Below are 18335 nucleotides of genomic sequence, written 5' to 3'. Positions count from 1 at the left end.
CAATGCATAGAGCCTGTCCGGGAGCACTGCCATGTGTGACGACTGTCCGGCTGAACTGGTTACACCCTGCTGTCCCAGCCCTTGGGCCTCCTCACTCTGTTTAAAGACACAGTACGTGGGTTAGTCTGAACCATACATCCCATGACTCACATGCGCTCTGGCCAACATGTTAAGACTCGGATGTCCATACGTGGCTGTGTTTCCTGGGGTGCTCAGACATTCATTAATTGTTGCAGGTAAAATAAGACCAAAGCCAAAGCTCCACTCAACCCTGAACTGTTTTTGATAGTTCACAAATGTTTGGTTAACATTCCCGCCTCACCTCATTTTTGATACACCTGGATTCACCTGGGCTCAAAGGTGGAAAGTATCAGAAATTCCTTGGCTGTGGTATTTCCAGCCTAGCTGGAGTCAGGCAGCACCAGAAAACTTGTGGGGGGAGGGGAGGGGAGGGGAGGGGAGCTATGCTAATGAGATTTCCAGCCAGATTTTTAAACCACAGAGGTTCAAAGAAGAGTGAATATAAACAGGAACTCCAAAGGAGGTAGGGTGACCAGCTGTCCTGCTATTATCGGGATTGTCCTACTATTAGGGGCTTTGTCTTATATACGCAACTATTCACCCTCTATCTTGCCGGGGGAGGGGAAGTATCCCAATTGCTATCTGGTCACCCTAAAAGGAGGGAGAGTGCTGAATCCAAGACCTGACCCAAAAACATTGCTGAAATTCAGATCCATAGCAGAATCTTGCAGTACAGCCTCATCTCTGCTCCAGATTTTTTGAGGTGTTCCTGGTACGTCGGAGGCCAGTATGTCCTTTCCCTTGTCTGTCTGTCTTTGTGGATCATTCCCACAGCTGGACTGTGTCAGTTTGCAAATGTTCATGCCAACTTTTTTTTGGTTTTGCTTTGTGTGAGTTTGCATCCCTCTCCCCCTGTGAGAACCGGGCTTTAAGGTTTGGTCCAGAAAGAAACTTGCAGCACAAAGTGAAAGAGATTTGAATGTGCCTCTGTCACTAATTTTTGAAATTAAACCCATCATCAGCCAGGTCTTGATCAAAGCTAGGCCCAGGTTCTACTGAATGACTCATGCACTTGAGTGAACCTTTCAGTGAACTTGGCCAAAATCTTGATTTTATGATGCAGCCCAGACCAGGTGAGTGTCACATGCTGTTAGGTTATGGTCAAAGCTTCCTGCGCAGCTGTAACCACTTTTCCCCAGAGCTCCTCAATAATAATCCATGTCTGAATAACTATGCATTCTTTTTAGTGCAGTGCTTGGATTTTCTCTTTGTCAGGCCTAAAGAGTTAACAGAGCTGAATGCAGTGAAACTTGAGATGTCCTTGGAGGCAGGAGGTTGTGTGAGTCTCTTAACACATAAACAATCAAGACTCACTAGAAAACAGTGAGAGTTGGCAGGTTTGAATTTTCTAGGTCACTGATTTTTGCAAATCCCATTCTTACATGGGGACAGCTCACTTATGCCTTCCAAACATCCTGGATTTAATTCACTTGTAAACCTGAAGCTGCTGACTGATATAAATTCAAAGTTTGTTCTGTACAATGAGTTTTTGTTAGTGGAGTCATCAGCCTCTGTTCCAGCAGCTGCAGGATTGGAACCTCACCTCTCTACCCCTGCAAACTTTTAACTAGAGCAGTGGTTTTTAACCAGGAATCCGGGGGCCCTGGGAGGGCTATGAGCAGGTTTCAGGGGGTTGATCAAAATAAACTAGAGAGGGGCCAGTGTTTGACTCACTGGGGCCCAGGGCAGAAAGCCAAAGCCAGAGCTCCACCACCGGAGGCTGAAATCAACAGGGCCGCCCTGGGGGGGAATTGGGGCAATTTACCCCAGGCCCTACAGGGGCCCCCATTAGAATATAGTATTCTATAATATTGCAAATTTTTTTTAAGGAAGGGGCTCCTGAAATTGCTTTGCCCCAGGTCCCCTGAATCCTCTGGGTGGCCCTGGTTTCAAATCAAAGCCCAAGCAGCTTAGCTTCATGGGGCCCCGGGCAATTGCACTGCTTGCTACCCCCTAACGCAGGCTGTGCCTTTTAATCTACTGGATATGCAAAAAACAGTTGTTGTGGCTCAGGTAGGCCATGAAGTTTTTATACCATGTTGGGGGGCCCTCAGAAAGAAAAAGGTTGAAACCTCCTGAACTAGAGCATGGCAAATAAAGAGGGGAGAGGTTAGCTTTGTTAAAGTTCATCAGTAGGATTTTGCAAAACCAAAATCAGGGGTGCTTATGGCCCTCCCCAGGATCTGAACACAGGCCTTTCAACAACAACAGCACAGATTTCCCCCACTTAAGCAAAGGTGGTAGCAGTAGTAGGCCATTTTCCTCTGGTGGACCAGTTTCTTGAAGGGGTTGCAGTTCCTGGGCCTCAGTCTCCATTTTCTTACCCCTGCTTTATGCTGGGGTCACTTACAGCAGCATGTGACCCTGAAGAATCCAGGCCAGTGTTTGTGAAGCATCTTGAGTTGTTTGGCTGAAAGGCGCCATGTCTGTGAGACCTAGGATCGTTGTAACTGTGCTGCTGTGCTTGCAGAGCCCTGCTGACAGCATGGCTTGTTTTAAGATGCTGTTTCACAGTCCTAGTATGAGTTTCTCCCAGTGGGACTTTTTTGTTATGGGTTTTTGATTTCCAGCTGCCAAATCCCTCCTGTTTGAAATGGGTTTAAGAACTGCACCCCACTTTCTCCCCAGGGAGCACGTCACTGCAGAGTTGTGGGCATTGTACACCTGCCTCTGAAGCAGCTAATACTGGCCCCGACAGAGACAGTGAGCCCACTGGTCTGGCCTGTTTGGCTGTAGCCCTCCAGGCTGCAATTTATTCCTGCAAGAGGCTTTGAACTGTCAGTGTCTGACTCTGGAACAAAGTCCTCTGCACTAGCATGACGTGGAAACAGTTGCTCTTGCAGCCTGGTGCTCTTCTCTTTTCCTCCTCATCAAAGGGAGGCTACTGGGGCAGGTGGTGGGAGAGCAAACGATGACCTGGAAGAGCACAGTCAATGTTTTGAGGGGGATAAGAGAGGCAGAGCTGGGAGAGGGCTCTCATCCTCCCCAAACACTGACTGTGTTCTGCCATAGCTCCCCACAGCCTGGTGGTTCACATCTCCCTCTCCCTTGGGAAAGGGAAAAAAGGCAGAGAGCTTGAAAGGCTCCATAGTCCAGAGTGAAGAGGTTCCTGGGGTTCCCACCACCATTGCAGCTGCTGTTCTATCTGCCGAAAAGCCCCGGCAATTGTTGTTAAGGCCATTAGGTCGGTTCCTCCCTTTGGGGACGTACAGCCTAGAAGCTGGAATGTCTGAAGTATTGACCTGCAATGTCAGCCCGGAGCTCTGTGTTGGACTGTGCATTGGCAAGAAGCGCTCAGCGAGCTGTTACCTGGAGAATCATTGAAAGCTGCTCCTGCACTTCCCCATTCGCCCTGTCTGCTGGCCTGAAGGAGAGGAGAGTTCTTAGAACTGTTAACCGGGCAGGCCCAATCTAGTAGGACCATGAAGGTCACAGCCCAAGCCTCAGGAACCTGAGGATGTGGCCAGCTGTTGATGGGTAAAACTGAATGATGTTTGATAGAATATTGCTATTGCCTTCCCCCTCTAACGAACATAGGCCCTCTTGGGCCAGTGTTTGTGTCCTGGCTGGTTCCTTGTTAGGGTGACCAGATGTCCCAATAAAATCAGGATTTGTCCCACTAGTTAACCCTTTGTCCTGCGTCCTGATCAATGTACGACCGGGATGCCATTTGTCCCGATATTCAGGTAAGGAGGCGAGCAGGAGGGAGGCACTGACTCCATGGGTGCTCCAGCGTTGGAGTGGGGAAAAATTGCAGCCAAGCTTCCCTCTCCTCACCTTCTTCTCCCCCCTGCCATCCAGTGTGCCATGTTTTCCCCCCCACCCCGCCGCCAGCGCTTTCCACCACTTAACAGCTGTTTGGCGGTGCTTAGCGCTTTCCAGGAGGGAGGTGGGAGGACATAGAGAAGAGGCAGGGTAGGGCTGGGGAGGGGGAAGGGTGTGGAATGGGGATGGAGTGAAAGCGGATGCTTGGGAGGGAAGAGGCAGAGGGTGGGGGAGCACCCACCCAGCACAGGGGAAGTCAGCGCCGTAGGGGCAAGTGGCAGGCAGGGGGGTGAAGATGGCAGGCAGGCAAGGTAAAGAGGCGAGTGGTGGGTGTGGGACTGAAGAGGGATGCAGCAAGCCAGCAGGGGGCCAGGGAATTAGGAAGGGCACGGTGGGGGCCGAGCGGGGAGGGAGCGAGACCTGGGGCAGAGTAGGGGCAGAGCCTGGAAGGAGCCGGGGTGGACTGTGGGTGGGGCTGACGGCACTTCAATGTGTCTCGATATTTTAGTGTTGTGATCTGGTCACCCTATTCCTTGTCTCTACGCAGAACGCTGAGTATTGTGTGCTGGAACTGCTCTCGGTGACCAGGTGAGACCCACTGTGTACATGTCCTCAGGAGGCCTGATGACACCCTGCAGACATCACGAGGCAATTAAGCCAATTCCAGTTGCTTTTAAACAGATGATGCCACAAACCAATCAACTCTATCTTGACTTAGGAATTCAAGCCCCCGCAGGGATAGTCACCAGCTTTGTGTAGGCCAGCAGGAGTTACACAGCCCTGCCTTGTTTCTATGACTGTTGCGTCTGTAAAAAAACCACATAAGGGGTGCTCTGGCTCAGTGTGAGGCTAAGTACAGATCACCTGATAGACTGGAGCGAGGATAAAGGACTCGTTGTTATAGCCTATGACATGAATAATTTTTATGGGTTCTTGTCCCTATCTTGGAGAGTTAGTGTGTAGCCAGATGAGGAGTAGCTAAAGATTTTATGTGGGAACTTTGCTGCTCAGGAAGCTCACAGAGCAGTGAGGTGGAGCAGGGCTGAGATCTCTAGGTTGTGCCCCACTTTCCCCATAGCTCCTTGGAATCCATGGTGCTCAGAGGCCATCTGCTCCATGGAGCTGTAAACCCTTCCCCCATGGACTTTTCACTAGTAGCTCTTCTCTTTTCCATGGCAGAGGACTAGTACACCTCTACCTCGATATAACGCTGTCCTTGGGAGCCAAAAAATCTTACTGCGTTATATTGAGCTCGCTTTGATCCACTGGAGTGTGCAGCCCGCCCCCCCGGAGCAGTGCGTTACTGCTTTATATCCAAATTCGTGTTATAGTGGGTGGCTTTATATCAAGGTAGTGGTGTACTTAGATTGTAAGCTCTTTGGGGCAGGGAATGTCTTTTTGTTCTGTGTTTGTACAGTGCCTAGCACAAAGGGGCTCAGTTCATGACTGAGGCTCCTTGGCACTACTGCAATATTAGTTAGTACGGCCTAGTGGACAGAGCACTAGCTTGATACTCAGGAGAGCTGGGTTGTGTTCCTGCCTCTGGTGTGATGGGTGACCTTTGGCCTCGGTTTTCCCACCCATAAAACAGGGATAATGATATTCACCTCCTTTGTAAAGTGCTTTCAGATCTTCTGTTGAAAAGAGATGGGATCCTTGTGCCTATCCAATAATATATAACTTGGCAATGCCTTTTATTGTGAATAAATAGGTGGTTTTTATGTTGTATAAATATGGACTTATCAACAAACTGGAACAGCTCCAAGTTTTTATTGTGGGTCTGCTTGAAAAATAACATGAGCTGTAAACATTTTTTTTTTAAAGCAGATGTATTTTTCCAATAGATTGGAACTGCCGCTTCTGTTCTGGATTGTTAGACAAACAATAGGTAGATGAGTATTTTATAGCTCTTTCTAAAAATAAAATAAGTCCTGGTAAAAATTACATACTTAAAGAAAGCTGATGCTGTGACATAAAGTGAAATAAGAAAATTAAACTATAGGAGAGTGGGTAGGCTAGAACTAGGAGGAACTCCTGTCTCTCTTTCTGTATCCACCTGTTGTCTCTTATCTTGTACTTAGATTGTCAGCTCTCTGGGGCCAGGGGCCCTGCCTTTTGCCCTGTGTGTATAGTGCCAAGCACAATGGAATCCTGATCCATGACTCAGGCTCTCGGGCCTTACCGTAATGCAAATAATAATAATATATAATAAGTCGGCAAGGGAAAACTTGTAGACACCAAATATCAGGAAACATCTCCTACCAGGGATATCTGTTCGGCTGTGCACACTCCCATGAAAATCCCAGGAGGAGCCCTGTTGCTTGGATTGTTTTAAGTTGGGCTGAACAATAAAATCAACTCTAGGGAAGAAGCAAGAGGGCGAGATTACAAGGCTAGCATCTGTAATTCTGTGGAGGTTATACCTGTTTTTAGCTCCTGCTGCTTTGTCTTTGATTTTGACAGGGCATTCACTGACTCCAATTCAGCAGAGCTCCCCAACCAAACCCAATTCGGGTCATAACCCCCCACTTTCCTGGGCCATCTCTAACTTCTTTGAGGCCCCAGCATGTAAATTCAGGGTCAGATTTAAGCTCAGTGGCTCAGACGGCTGCATACTGCCCCTCCCTGTGTCTACAGGGGTAGCTGTGCTGGAGCTGGGTTTCACCCTGGTGATGGCAGTTTTACATGCCAGCTGGGACTCTGCCATCAAGACTGCCTGGGAGATCCACTGGGTCCGCTTATGTCTGGCTGGGATGGCTTGGTCCTGCCACCTCTTGAAGTTTTTCTAAGGACTGCAGGATAGAGCCTTGTCAGGCGGCACAGTAGAAGCTCATTAGTTTTCACTAATGCCTGGGAGACCTTGTCCAATTCACTGACGTCTGCAAATTTCCAGGTCACCCTAGCAATAGGAGACCCTGCTACACTGACCCCACTGAACTTAACTGTCTCCTCAATTAAGGGTCATGTAATGAGCCATCATTTGTCACCACTGGTAGCTCCTAATCACTCCTGCGAGGTGCTGTCCACATTCAACTCCCACTGTCTGCAGCAGTGAGTGAAGGATCAGCACCTTGCATTATCTGATCCTCAGTGAAACACTCCTAACTTAAATAGAAGCTGTCTCAGCCTGCACAAACATTGCTGTGGGTCCCACCCTTTGCTTCCCAGCCATTTATCAGCTCCACCCTTTTAGGTACACAAACCCCATTTGAGGAATGCCAATCCACCCCAAGCAGGCTCTGTGACAGCTGCCCTGGAATGTAGGGACTCCACTCCCACAATGGAAATTGCTTATCAGCATCTTCTTGCCGGAGGAGTGAGCATCGCTGCTTGGTGACCCTGGTACAAAGTGCGTTATGGTTTCTGACCACCCTCTTGGAGCTGGCTCACCCAGCACATCCCTTAGCAGTGGCACTTACAAAATTCTCACCCTTGCCATGAAGCCCATGAGAGAAGAAGAGAGCATACGAAACTAACAACTGCTGCTATCAATTATAAATAGCCCCACTGAGCTATCAAGATGTTCCTGTGCCTGAGAAAACCAAATGAGTTTATCATTGTCTCCAAATCCTTTCCTGTACCCATTTGTCCACATGCCTCCTTCACTTGTGTCACATTAAACTTAGTGTGTAGCTGTATTGGTGCAGGGCCCATATCTTTATAACAGATATGGGGCATTTAGTGTGTAAGTGTTTTATCGAGGGTATGCTTTCCTCTGGATTATCTGCTAAGAGCTGATGGGATCCCTGACTAGACACACCATCAATCTGTTCTGGTCCTGCATTTCCTAGTCTCTTTTGTTTCAACTTTTCCTTCCTTCCCACACTCTTTCCATTACTCAGTAGATGTAGTTGTGTGGGTGTTGTTATTTATAACTCCCCCTAGCACAGCAGCCCTGTTAGCTGTGTTGACATGAGCCAACTCGGCTGCTGAAAGAGATGTCTCCCTTCCAGTCTCTTTAGGAAAAGCAGGAGTATTCTAACACACTGGACTGCCTCCAATCCCTTGTTAGAATCAGGTTGATGCTGCCAATCTGGACAGGACTGGGAAAACCCACAGCACAGGGAATAGTGTGTGCCTTAAAATGGTTCCGTCCGAACAAGGGTTCAGCCAGCAGCACAATCCCTGACTCCCTCCAGACCCAACGCATTGGCTGGGGTCCATTTTGGAGGAGGTGACTGGGTGGGCCAGAGGATGGGCTGGGGAAAAGGACCCCATCCAGCCCCATGCAATGAGGTGGAAAAGATGATACAGCCCCAGGCTGTGTAGCCCTTCCCAGAGTCCAGGGAGGTTATTGCAGCCCAGGGGAAACCCTTGTAGTGCTTCAGTGGAGCTAAGGATTAGAGCTAGCGTATAGGCTAGGGCCTTCTCACTGATTGCCCTGGGGTCCTCGGTGGAGCTGAGCAGCGCAGGCTGGACCAGCTCCCACTGTGCTCTCTCACGGACTTGTACAGAAAAATACCCAGAAGGATGAAGCAGTTACCAAACCCCCACACAGTTTATTATATACAGTCACTGCCTCACCCTGTGTGGAGCTCATTGCTGTATTAAGACTTTACACACCTCACTCCCATTAGCACTAGTCCAAAGCAGCATAGGTATTCCTGCCTGTTGTGGGAGAGAATGTCTTTATTTAAACCTTTCCTTGGACCTGGGCACCTTACACTACCCTCTACCAGTGGAATCATAGAATATCAGGGTTGGAAGGGACCTCAGGAGGTCATCTAGTCTAACCCCTGCTCAAAGCAGGACCAATCCCCAGACAGATTTTTTGCCCCAGATCCCTAAATGGCCCCTCAAGAATTGAACTCACCAACCCTGGGTTTAACAGGCTAATGCTCAAACCACTGAGCTATCCCTCCCTCATTAATTCCTATGCCGGAATATAGTGTTAACACACTCCAGGAACCCTCCTATTCCCTTCAAAACTAAATCTTAAAGGAGCCAGCTATCCGCATACCTGGCAGGCTCTGCTGAAGGGAATGAGCAATCCAGATCTGCCTGGCGTTAGGTTAACTGCCGAGCAGCTTGTCATAACAGATAGTTAAGGGTTAATGTCTCTTTACTTGTAAAGGGTTAACAAGCTCAGTGAACCTGGCTGACTATATCAAAGGACCAATCAGGAGACAAGATACTTTCAAATCTTGGTGGATGGAAGTCTTGTTTTGTGCTTTTGTCCTGTTTTTGTTCTCTGTGGGATCTGGAAAGGACCAGATATGCTCTCCAATCTTTCTGAAAAGTCTCTTCTATTCAATACTGTAAGTACTAGATAGCAGGCGGATTAGGTATTTGTTTGTTTTCTTTATTGCAATGTGTATTTTGCTGGAAGGATTTAACTCTGTTTGCTGTAACTTGTATACTTAGGCTGGAGGGGAAATCCTCTGGTCTAGGTTGAAGCTGAAAGACCTTGTAACATTTTTCCATCTTGAGTTTACAGAGATAATTTTCACTTTTTTCTTTCTTTAATTAAGCTTTTCTTTTAAGAACCTGATTGATTTTTTTTTTAATTCTTGTGTAAGACCATGGATTGGTTGAGGGAAAGGAGAGAAGGGAGGGAAGGTTAATTTCTCCCTGTGTTAGGATCAGTGTCTCTCTCTCAGGGAGAGTCTGGAGGAGGAAGAAGGGGGGGAAGTGAATTTCCTCTCTGTTTTAAGATTCAAGGAGTTTGAATCACAGTGATCTCCCAGGAACCCAGGGAGTGGAGAATCTGGGAGGAAGAAAGGAGGGGGAATGGTTTATTTCCTTTGTTTGAGACCCAGGAGATCTGGGTCTTGGTTCCCCAGGAAAGGTTGGGGGACAGAGAGTGTTACCAAACCTATATTTTGGTTGGTGGCAGCGTGATAAGATCTAAGCTAGGAATTAAGCTAGAAGGGAATAAGCAGGTCCCCACTTTCTGGACGCTAAGTTCATGTGGGAAAGAGACGCCTGACAAAGCTGGAAGACAGTTGTTGAGCAAGAACACCTGAACCTGATAAATGGCATAGGAGAGTTTAGGTGGAAGCTCCTGAGGAGAAAAGGGTCCTAGGAGCCTGACCTTGAAGAGGATGCCCTAAGGCAGAAAGATAGGAGCAGTACTTCTGCTCGCTCAAGGCAGATGAGAGAAGGATTGCAGAGCTCTCCAGGCCAGGGAGGCCAGGGAGAGAGCCTGAACAAGCAGGGGAAACACTAGAGAGGTGCCCAACCACAGGGAAGCCTGCGGCCTTAAGCAGAAGGAACTGTGGCTGTCACTCAGGACTTCCAGTTTGGAACATAGGTCTTATCTGGGCTCTGCTTACAAAGGGCTCCTTTCAGAAGGCTTTATTAAGGGGCATGTGCAGAGTATTTGCCTTCTCCTTCATCAGGCTGTTAAAGCAGAGGTGGGCAAACTACGGCCCTGGGGAGTCGGGACCCTCCTGCCTGGCCCCTGAGCTCCTGGCCCAGAGGCTAGCCCCGACCCATCCCTGCTGTTCCCCTCCCGCACAGCCTCAGCTCCCTGCACTGCCGGCACAATGCTCTGGGGCGGTGGGGCTGTGAGCTCCTGGGCAGCACAGCTGCAGAGCTGGGCTGACCCGGTGCTTGTGCTGCACGGTGGTGTGGCTAGCTCAACCGGGCAGCGCAGCTGCCTGTCCTGCTGCTCTGGCGGTGCGGCTTTAGCGCTGCCAGCCATTGGTGCTCCAGGCAGCACAGTAAGGGGGCAGACAGCGGGGGTTGGATAGAAGGCAGGGGAGTTCGGGGTGGTGGTCAGGGGGTGGGGGTGGATAGGGGTCAGAGTGGTCAGAGAGCTGGGAACGGGTTGAATGGAGGACAGGGGTTCTGGGGGCAGTCAGGAAGGAGGAGGAGTTGGATGGGGTGGCGGGGGCAGTCAGGGGCAGGGTTCCGGGGGTCATGGGGACAGGAAGTCGGGAGTAGATGGGGCAGGGGTCGGGGGGGCTGTCAGGAACAGGGGGTTGATGGGCAGGAGTCCCGGGGGCATCAGGGGCGAGGAGCGGGGGTGGGATGGGGGGGGGCTAGGCACACCTGGCTGTTTTGGAGGCAAGCTTCCCTTCCTGGCGCTCCATACAATTTCTGAAACCCGATGCGGCCTTCAGGCCAAAAAGTTGCCCGCCCCTATGTTAAAGGGACCTCATTGACCCAGCACGCAAGCTTTGGTTTCTATTGCAAAGCTGCCCCTTTTCCTTACCATGTTGCACTATACCAGGGTAGGCAATCTATGGCACGGTGCCGAAGGCGGCACGCGAGCTGATTTTCAGTGGCACTCACGCTGCCCGGGTCCTGGCCACCGGTCCGGTGGTCTGCATTTTAATTTAATTTTAAATGAAGCTTCCTATGTTTTAAAATCTTATTTAAATTTACATACACAATAGTTTTAGTTAATATATATAGACATAGAAAGAGACCTTCTAAAAATGTTAAATGTCTTACTGGGCACGTGAACCTTAAATAAGAGTGAATAAATGAAGACTTGGCACAGCACTTCTGAAAGGTTGCCAACCCCTGCACTAGACATTAACAGCTGATTTAAAAACTATACCTGCTCTATTAGTCTTAATGGGCTGCAGAGCAGGCAGTTGAGAGCAGTTGCTGAGAGCAGGGCTACACTTAAAATGCTGCATTGCTACAGCTGTAGTGCTGTAATGAAGATGCTCCTACATCAACAGGACAGAATTCCTCTGTAGTGGAGGCCAGACTTGAGAGGCACTGAGTCTGGAAGCTGATAACAACAAAACTACAGCATGAATGACTCCAACAAGTCCCCAAAATATCTCCTGGAAGGACCCTCTTGGAATTTCTTTTTTTATTACCTCCATTCTTTCGTGGCTTTCTCAGTTATTTAAAGGCACAGTGCGGGTGGCAATTTTGCAACAGAAAACCTTCAAAACCAGACTCCAACAAGAAACTGCTGAGCTGAAACCCAAAACAGTTAGACTTCTCTCCACTACAGATTAAGGGCTGGTCTACGCTGAGTTTTTAAAATGTTGAGTCTTCAGGGACCTCTAGTGGATGGAGTGAGACCTCAGCACCTCTGAGAATTAAGCCACTTTTATTTAGGAGCCTAACTAGAGACTATGGGGACAGATTCTCAGCTAGTGTGAATTAACATAGCTCATTGACTTCATGGGAGCAACACCAATTTACATCAGTTAAAGATGTGGCCTGTAGTTGCCTAACTTTAGGCTCTCAAGTTTGAAAATGTTGGCAAGAGGACAAGCCTGGCCTGGCAAGGAGTGGGTGACATGGTAGATCTTTGCATTTTTTACCTCTGTCTATATGACTATAAAAAAATAGTTATTTATGGGATCTAGAACCAGATGGATCCTGTTTTTCCTTTTAAACTGGCATATTTTAAAATCTATGAGTGCTGGTAGTCCATAAGCCACTTTATTTAAGAATACTGGACCAGATCTTCGGCTGATGTAAATTGGCATAGATAGCACCAGTGAAATTGATGGCATTGTGCTGATTTATGCCAGCTGAGGGTCTGGCCCAGGAAGAGCACGTGTGCTAGGAAATCACAGGGAAGATTATGAGTACTTGTGGCACCTTAGAGACTAACAAATTTATTTGAGCATAAGCTTTCGTGGGCTAGAGCCCACTTCTTCGGATGCGTAGAATGGAACATACATTGAGGAGATATATATATACACATACAGAGAGCATGAAAAGGTGGGAGTTGTCTTACCAACTCTGAGAGCCCAATTAAGTAAGAGAAAAAAACTTTTGAAGTGATAATCAAGATAGCCCAGGACAGACAGTTTGATAAGAAGTGTGAGAATACTTACAAGGGAAGATGGCTCAGCCATTCCCAGTCCCTATTTAAGCCTAAATTGATTGTTATCTTGTTTTCATATCAATTCCAGCTCAGCAATTTCTCATTGGAGTCTGGTTTTGAAGCTTTTCTGTTGCAAAATTGCCACCCACGCTGTGCCTTTAAATAACTGAGAAAGCCACAAAAGAATGGAGGTAATAAAAAAAAAAAATTCCAAGAGGATCCTTCCAGGAGATATTTTGGGGACTTGGAGTCATTCATGCTGTAGTTTTGTTATCATCAGTGAGACCAAGCCAATGCACACAATTCATGCTCAGCTGTAAAATTCGTTCTCAGCTTAGGACTACATTTATTAGCCCACTCTTTTAACCCCGCAAAGAGAAGGGAGTAACTAATGAGTCAAGCAAAAACAGGACACTGGAACACCATAAGTAAAGAAGAGGTTGTCCATTATGAAAAGGATACCTGTCAAATACTGGACACTGTAGAATGCCTCCTAGCACTCCTGTGAAGTGTTGTTATTCCCAATTCACAGATGGAGAAAATCAAGACACAGAAATTCAGTGACTGGCCCCAGGAAGCACTGAATCAAGAATAGAGCAGACGGCTGATGTACTAAACACGACACAACACTTTATTTTCGCTTTATTTTGGTGGGCTTAATTAATGGAGTCCAGGTGGGGCTCATTTCTGCCATGAATTTGGGAACGATATTTTCAAGTGGGTTAGCTCCACTGGGCTGCTTCTCTTCGTCTGCCACTTAAAGAACATTTGGAAGGTTTTTGGATGGCAACATAATCTATTGGCTAAGGCACTGCATTGGGAGTCAGAGGACACGAATTCTATTCCTGGCTCTATTTCACCTCTTTGTGCCTCTGTTTCCTTCCCACCTCTCATCTGCCTGCTCTATTTAGACTGTAACTCTTTAAGGCAGGGATTGTCTGATAGCATAAAGTTGCACAGGGGCTAGCATCATAGGGCTCCAGTCTCAGGCAGGCCCTCACCACACTACCGTAGTACCATCCTCCAAAAACAAAAAACAAAGGAGTGTCTCTTCAAGATGGCTAAAAATAAATTCTCTCAACCAACTGGAAATATGGTTTGCCTGTGTCTGTTCTCACACAGTGAAATCTAGGATCACTTGCTAATAGAGATCTTAACTAGATATCATATCCTGTCATTTCATCATTTAATTTTTCTCCTCCCCTCCCTCCCCCAACAAACTTCCCACTCTCTCTCAGTCTCAGCTTAATAAAATGTACCTGGTTTGCTGATCACTTGTGAGACACATGCTTGTTGAGTCTCATGTGCCAGATAGGCGTATGGGTTTCAAGGTTACTCAGCTTGCCAGCAAAGGCAGAGATATGTGCAAACTTAATAAGTCAGGACAAAAAGGGGAAATCATTACTCTGCAGCCTTCACGTCTTGCATCAGCTTTTCAGACACCAGCTTTTGGGGGTTGAGAAAGGGGGCAGGGAAAACTCTGTTCTGATCAGCAGTTATCTTCATGGTCATTTTCTTATCTGGTCATTGAAAGATAACATGACCTATGAAATTCCTGCTTTAAGGTCAAGTTCTGAAATTTAGTTAAGTCATTTGGGGTGAGGTCCAGTTTGCAAATACAGACCCAATGCTGACCCTGAACAGATTACTAAGCAGGTTTTGAGACCTGCAGACACCCAGTGGTGTGATTAGCTGGTATACACACCCCTTCTCTCCACTGTTAAAAACCACCTGTTCGCTGTGCTCCTTTCACCCTCATCATAACAGCCAAGCAGCCTGAAAGGCTTCAGCACCATCAGCCAGCATCCCTGTTAAGACCAGCAAGATTCAGAGCCGGAGAAGCCGTTCAACTACAGCCATGGAAGAGTATTTCTCTGCAATCCGCAAGATGGAACAAGCGGTTATGTTTCCCAGCCTCCTCAGAGGTGTCTATTTGGAACAACAGGATGACACATCCACTGGTGATTTTGGCAACAGGGACCTGTATGAGTATTACATGCAACTGAAATCCATCAAACTCGCGGTGGAGGGTAGACTGGCACCTCTAAATGAAAGCAAACACCAAATCACCAGCAGAGAGGAAGTACAAGAGAATGGAGAGGAGGCCGATCTTGAAGGACTGCTTTATCATCACTTTACAGGCTTGTATCGGGTCCTGACCCATCTGACCAGAAAAGCCAATACCCTGACCAGAAAATACAATGAAATTATAGGACAGATCAACCAGAGTGAAATTACGCTTACCTGGTGAAACATCCACCAATAACTTCAAAAGGTGAGACCTCAGCCATTATATCTGTGTTGAAGTTTTCTGAGATGCCAAATAGTGTCCACTCCCCTTTTTCCAAAATCTAAGTGATTATCGGTCTAGCTTAACTGATAATTATGTTATCAGCACCTAAAAACAGCAGGACCCACAGGTTCAAATCCTAGTGGGAGGCTTAATCACTTTCTTCCAAGGTACTGAAATTGTGCTGTATCCATTTTACCAAATCGGGGTCTTTTACTTGCCTCTTAAAGATAATTTTAAAGAGGGATCTGATTATTTGTTTTAAGGCAGACAGCTCACACTGTCCACCAATTTTCAGATGAGACCTTAATAACTAAGGTTTTCTCTTTTGCTGTGTGAAGAGACAAGAGAACACAGCACATTTGTAGTAAGACTAGTGTTTTGGCTGAGCATCCTTGGACGTGCCATATGTTGGAGACCCTATTGGCTACAGTACAGTGCTGCTAGATGTACTGTAGTTTGCAGAGTGCTCTGGGGTTGAAGGCTGCTCTATAAAGATTACATTCATTTTCTGACATTAGAAAAATACACACACTTGAAATTAAGTTTCAAGTTTGAAATTAACTGATCAGTGAAAAGTTCAAATGCTTCCTTCAGAGACAAGCTCTTGGAGGCCAAGACTCTATTTTGTGCGTGTGCGCATGTACAGCACTACCACAAAGATGCTGATTCAGGCCTCTAGGCACTCTCACAATGTATGTAGTTAATAGGAACAGAGCTATGTTTCAGGGGAAAACCTCATCTCCTGTACTTCTTGTAATAAGTGGAGGATTAATGGAGGTTAGTATGTGGCAAAGACTTGAGAAAAACAGTACTTTGTAATTTAAAAAGTTAGGTATGATTCAAGCATTGGAACCTAGAAATGCCCCGTGTTGGCTATTTTGAATGACAATAAATGCAGTATCAAAATCAGTACTTCCTCAAACATGTACATAAAAGAGAACATGTCAAAATTGCTGACTATTTTGTGATTATCCCACAGGACACACTACCACCCCTGTGCTGCGTGCAGTTGATGTCCTCCGGCAAGTACTGTTGGTGAATTACTTGACTGACACCATAGATGCTGGCCATCTGATAGCCAACGTTTTGTAATAGCCAGAATAAATGTGATCATTCCTTGCTGTAACATGAACTCATTGTCCATCTCAAATACCTCATATGCATGTTAATTTTCAACTACCAAGGCAAAAATCATTGTATTATGCTGCTGCTGTATAAAGTTTGAAAATCACGGGTAAGATAGAAAGATAATCTCTTTTCTTACTTGTCACTATACTTCTGAAAGTGTGCTGCTTCCACCCACTACTTGATAATAAAACATCACAAACTGAAATACTCCTCAGGCATGTGTAACTCTGTACCTCAAGCATAAAGGCTGTCTGGGAAGGAGACAGGGTTTGCTCAAGGGCTGGTCCAAGGCTGTGGAATGAACTCCCCCAGGAACTAAATACTTCACCAACCTCACCACGTTCCACTCCAAGTATAAAGGTGCACGTCTTCAATTTGCTTCTCAAGCACCCACAGAACACAGGGGATGTAACACATTAAATTACCTATTTAAAACCCCACTCAATTTCTCCTTTGAGAGGAGGGAAAGAAAAAATGACATGGGATGGATGCTCGTCATGACTTCAAGGGGGCCAGCATTTTACTCATAGGGTTTTTCCTTTCCCTAAACCAGCAAAGTCATGGGCAGCCAATGACCCAGCCATGGTGGTAGGCTAGTCCCTGGCCCCTACCCTTCTACCCAAGGCCCTACCCCTCCCACTCCACCTCTTGCCTGCAGGAGCCCAGAGCACCCCCACCATGGCCCCAGCCTGAGCACTGGACCATGCAGCAGCAGTGCCCCCAGCCCCAGAATGCCAGACGGCCAGCAGGCCTCAGTGCCAGCTGCCCCACATCCCCATGGCAGGAGGAGACCTGGGGGCAGAGCGTAGGTAGGGCCATGCCAGGCTGTGTGTGGAGGCACAGCCCCCCCAGCCTATGATACCCACCATCCATGAGCAAAGATCCGGTTGTCCAGGAATTAGGCAGGAGGGGACGTACTTCAGCTCTTGGGAAGGAAGGTGGTGACTGCTGGAAGCAGTCAGCACAGTGCTAGTTCATTCAGGTAAATGTTACTCGCAGATCTACTAGAGGATATTTGTCCAGGGCTTCTGGGTGCAGGATAAACCTATTGTTCATTAACAAACAGCTTTAGCTGGCTGCTTGTATTTGCACAAAACATACCACGCCACAAATGGGATAGTCAAAGGACAGGAATAAAAATAAGGGGCTTCAATCACTTAACAAAAAGTTATGCCCCCTCCCTTTCCCCTCTGTTTTAAACAGAGCCAAGCTATGCCTTGCTGATTTCACCATTTGTTACTTGTCAGTTGGTTTGCTTCTATGAACTCCCAAATTACTGTACATTGCACCGTATACCCAGGCTTTTGAGTTGTGCAGCATAATTGTCTGATCTTAACACAGCCCTGGGAATGTTGTTTGTTCACTGCTAGGGCAGAGGCACAACAATTTTTGTAGATCACATGAAAGAAAGGGGTTCTGCTCTCCCATTAGTTTGTCATTGCATGGTAGTTGTATAACAACTAACTCATATTCCTTCCTACCCAACATGTTTATACAGTAACTCCTCACTTAAAGTTGTCCTGGTTAATGTGATTACATTGCTGATCAATCAGGGAACATGCTCATTTAAAGTTGCGCAGTGCTCCATTATAATATTGTCTGGCAGCTGCCTGCTTTGTCCACTACTTGCAGGATTCTCTGAAAGAGCAGCCCCTCCTTGTGGAGCTGCTCCCAGGAGCTTCTGGCTTGCTAGGGGGGGAGGGGGGAAGGAGAGGGGTGCTATCAGGATGTCCCCCTGCTCCTGCCCCCTCCCATACCCCCTCTTCACAAAACAGGGGACAGGGCTCCGCGACAGAACAGAGGGAGCTTGCTAGAAGCTATTGCTGCCTGTCTGATCTCCTTAAAAGGGCAACATATTTGAAGTGGGATCAGCGTAGTTAAAGGGGCAATGCACATCTTGCTCACTCATGCACGCACCCCTGAGCACTTTGGAAAGTTAGCACCTGTGCAGCCATGCACACCCTGTCAGGAGGAAGGAGTGGTGCGCTCCAGCTGGATAGCGTGAGCTCATCATCATGTTCAGTTTTTGGAGGGAAGTGTTTGCAGCTACTGCCCTGCATCTATTGTGTTTCCTCCCTCAGTCCATGCTGCCTTGTAGAGCCTGAGGCTATATTAACAACAGCGTATTAACCCTTGAGGGCTCAGCCGAGTGCTAGTTCATCATTTAGCAGCAAGGCATTCCCTGGGAAATATTCCACCCTCTGACTCCACCACCTAAACCAAGCTTCACAGTCATTCATTGCTGTGTACAATATTAAACTGTTTGTTTAAAATTGTTTAAAACTTTAAACTGCATATGTATATAATGTCTTTTGTCTG

At 47.2% G+C, this 18335-nt stretch overlaps 1 protein-coding gene across 1 annotated transcript; it reads left to right on the top strand.

The window, feature by feature from the left end:
• Positions 1–14418: 14418 nt before the first annotated feature.
• On the top strand, positions 14419–16154 carry THRSP (thyroid hormone responsive). The gene is made up of 2 exons (XM_032770886.2): positions 14419–14870; positions 15868–16154. The coding sequence occupies exon 1, from the start codon at positions 14454–14456 to the stop codon at positions 14844–14846; it is 393 nt and encodes a 130-aa protein (XP_032626777.1). The 5' UTR covers positions 14419–14453; the 3' UTR covers positions 14847–14870; positions 15868–16154.
• Positions 16155–18335: the final 2181 nt, after the last annotated feature.

This window comes from Chelonoidis abingdonii, chromosome 1, assembly GCF_003597395.2.
Source record: "Chelonoidis abingdonii isolate Lonesome George chromosome 1, CheloAbing_2.0, whole genome shotgun sequence".
Taxonomy (NCBI): Eukaryota; Metazoa; Chordata; order Testudines; family Testudinidae; genus Chelonoidis; species Chelonoidis abingdonii.
The sequence above is the reverse complement of the archived record's forward strand: the minus strand, read 5'-3'. Positions and strand labels throughout refer to the sequence as shown.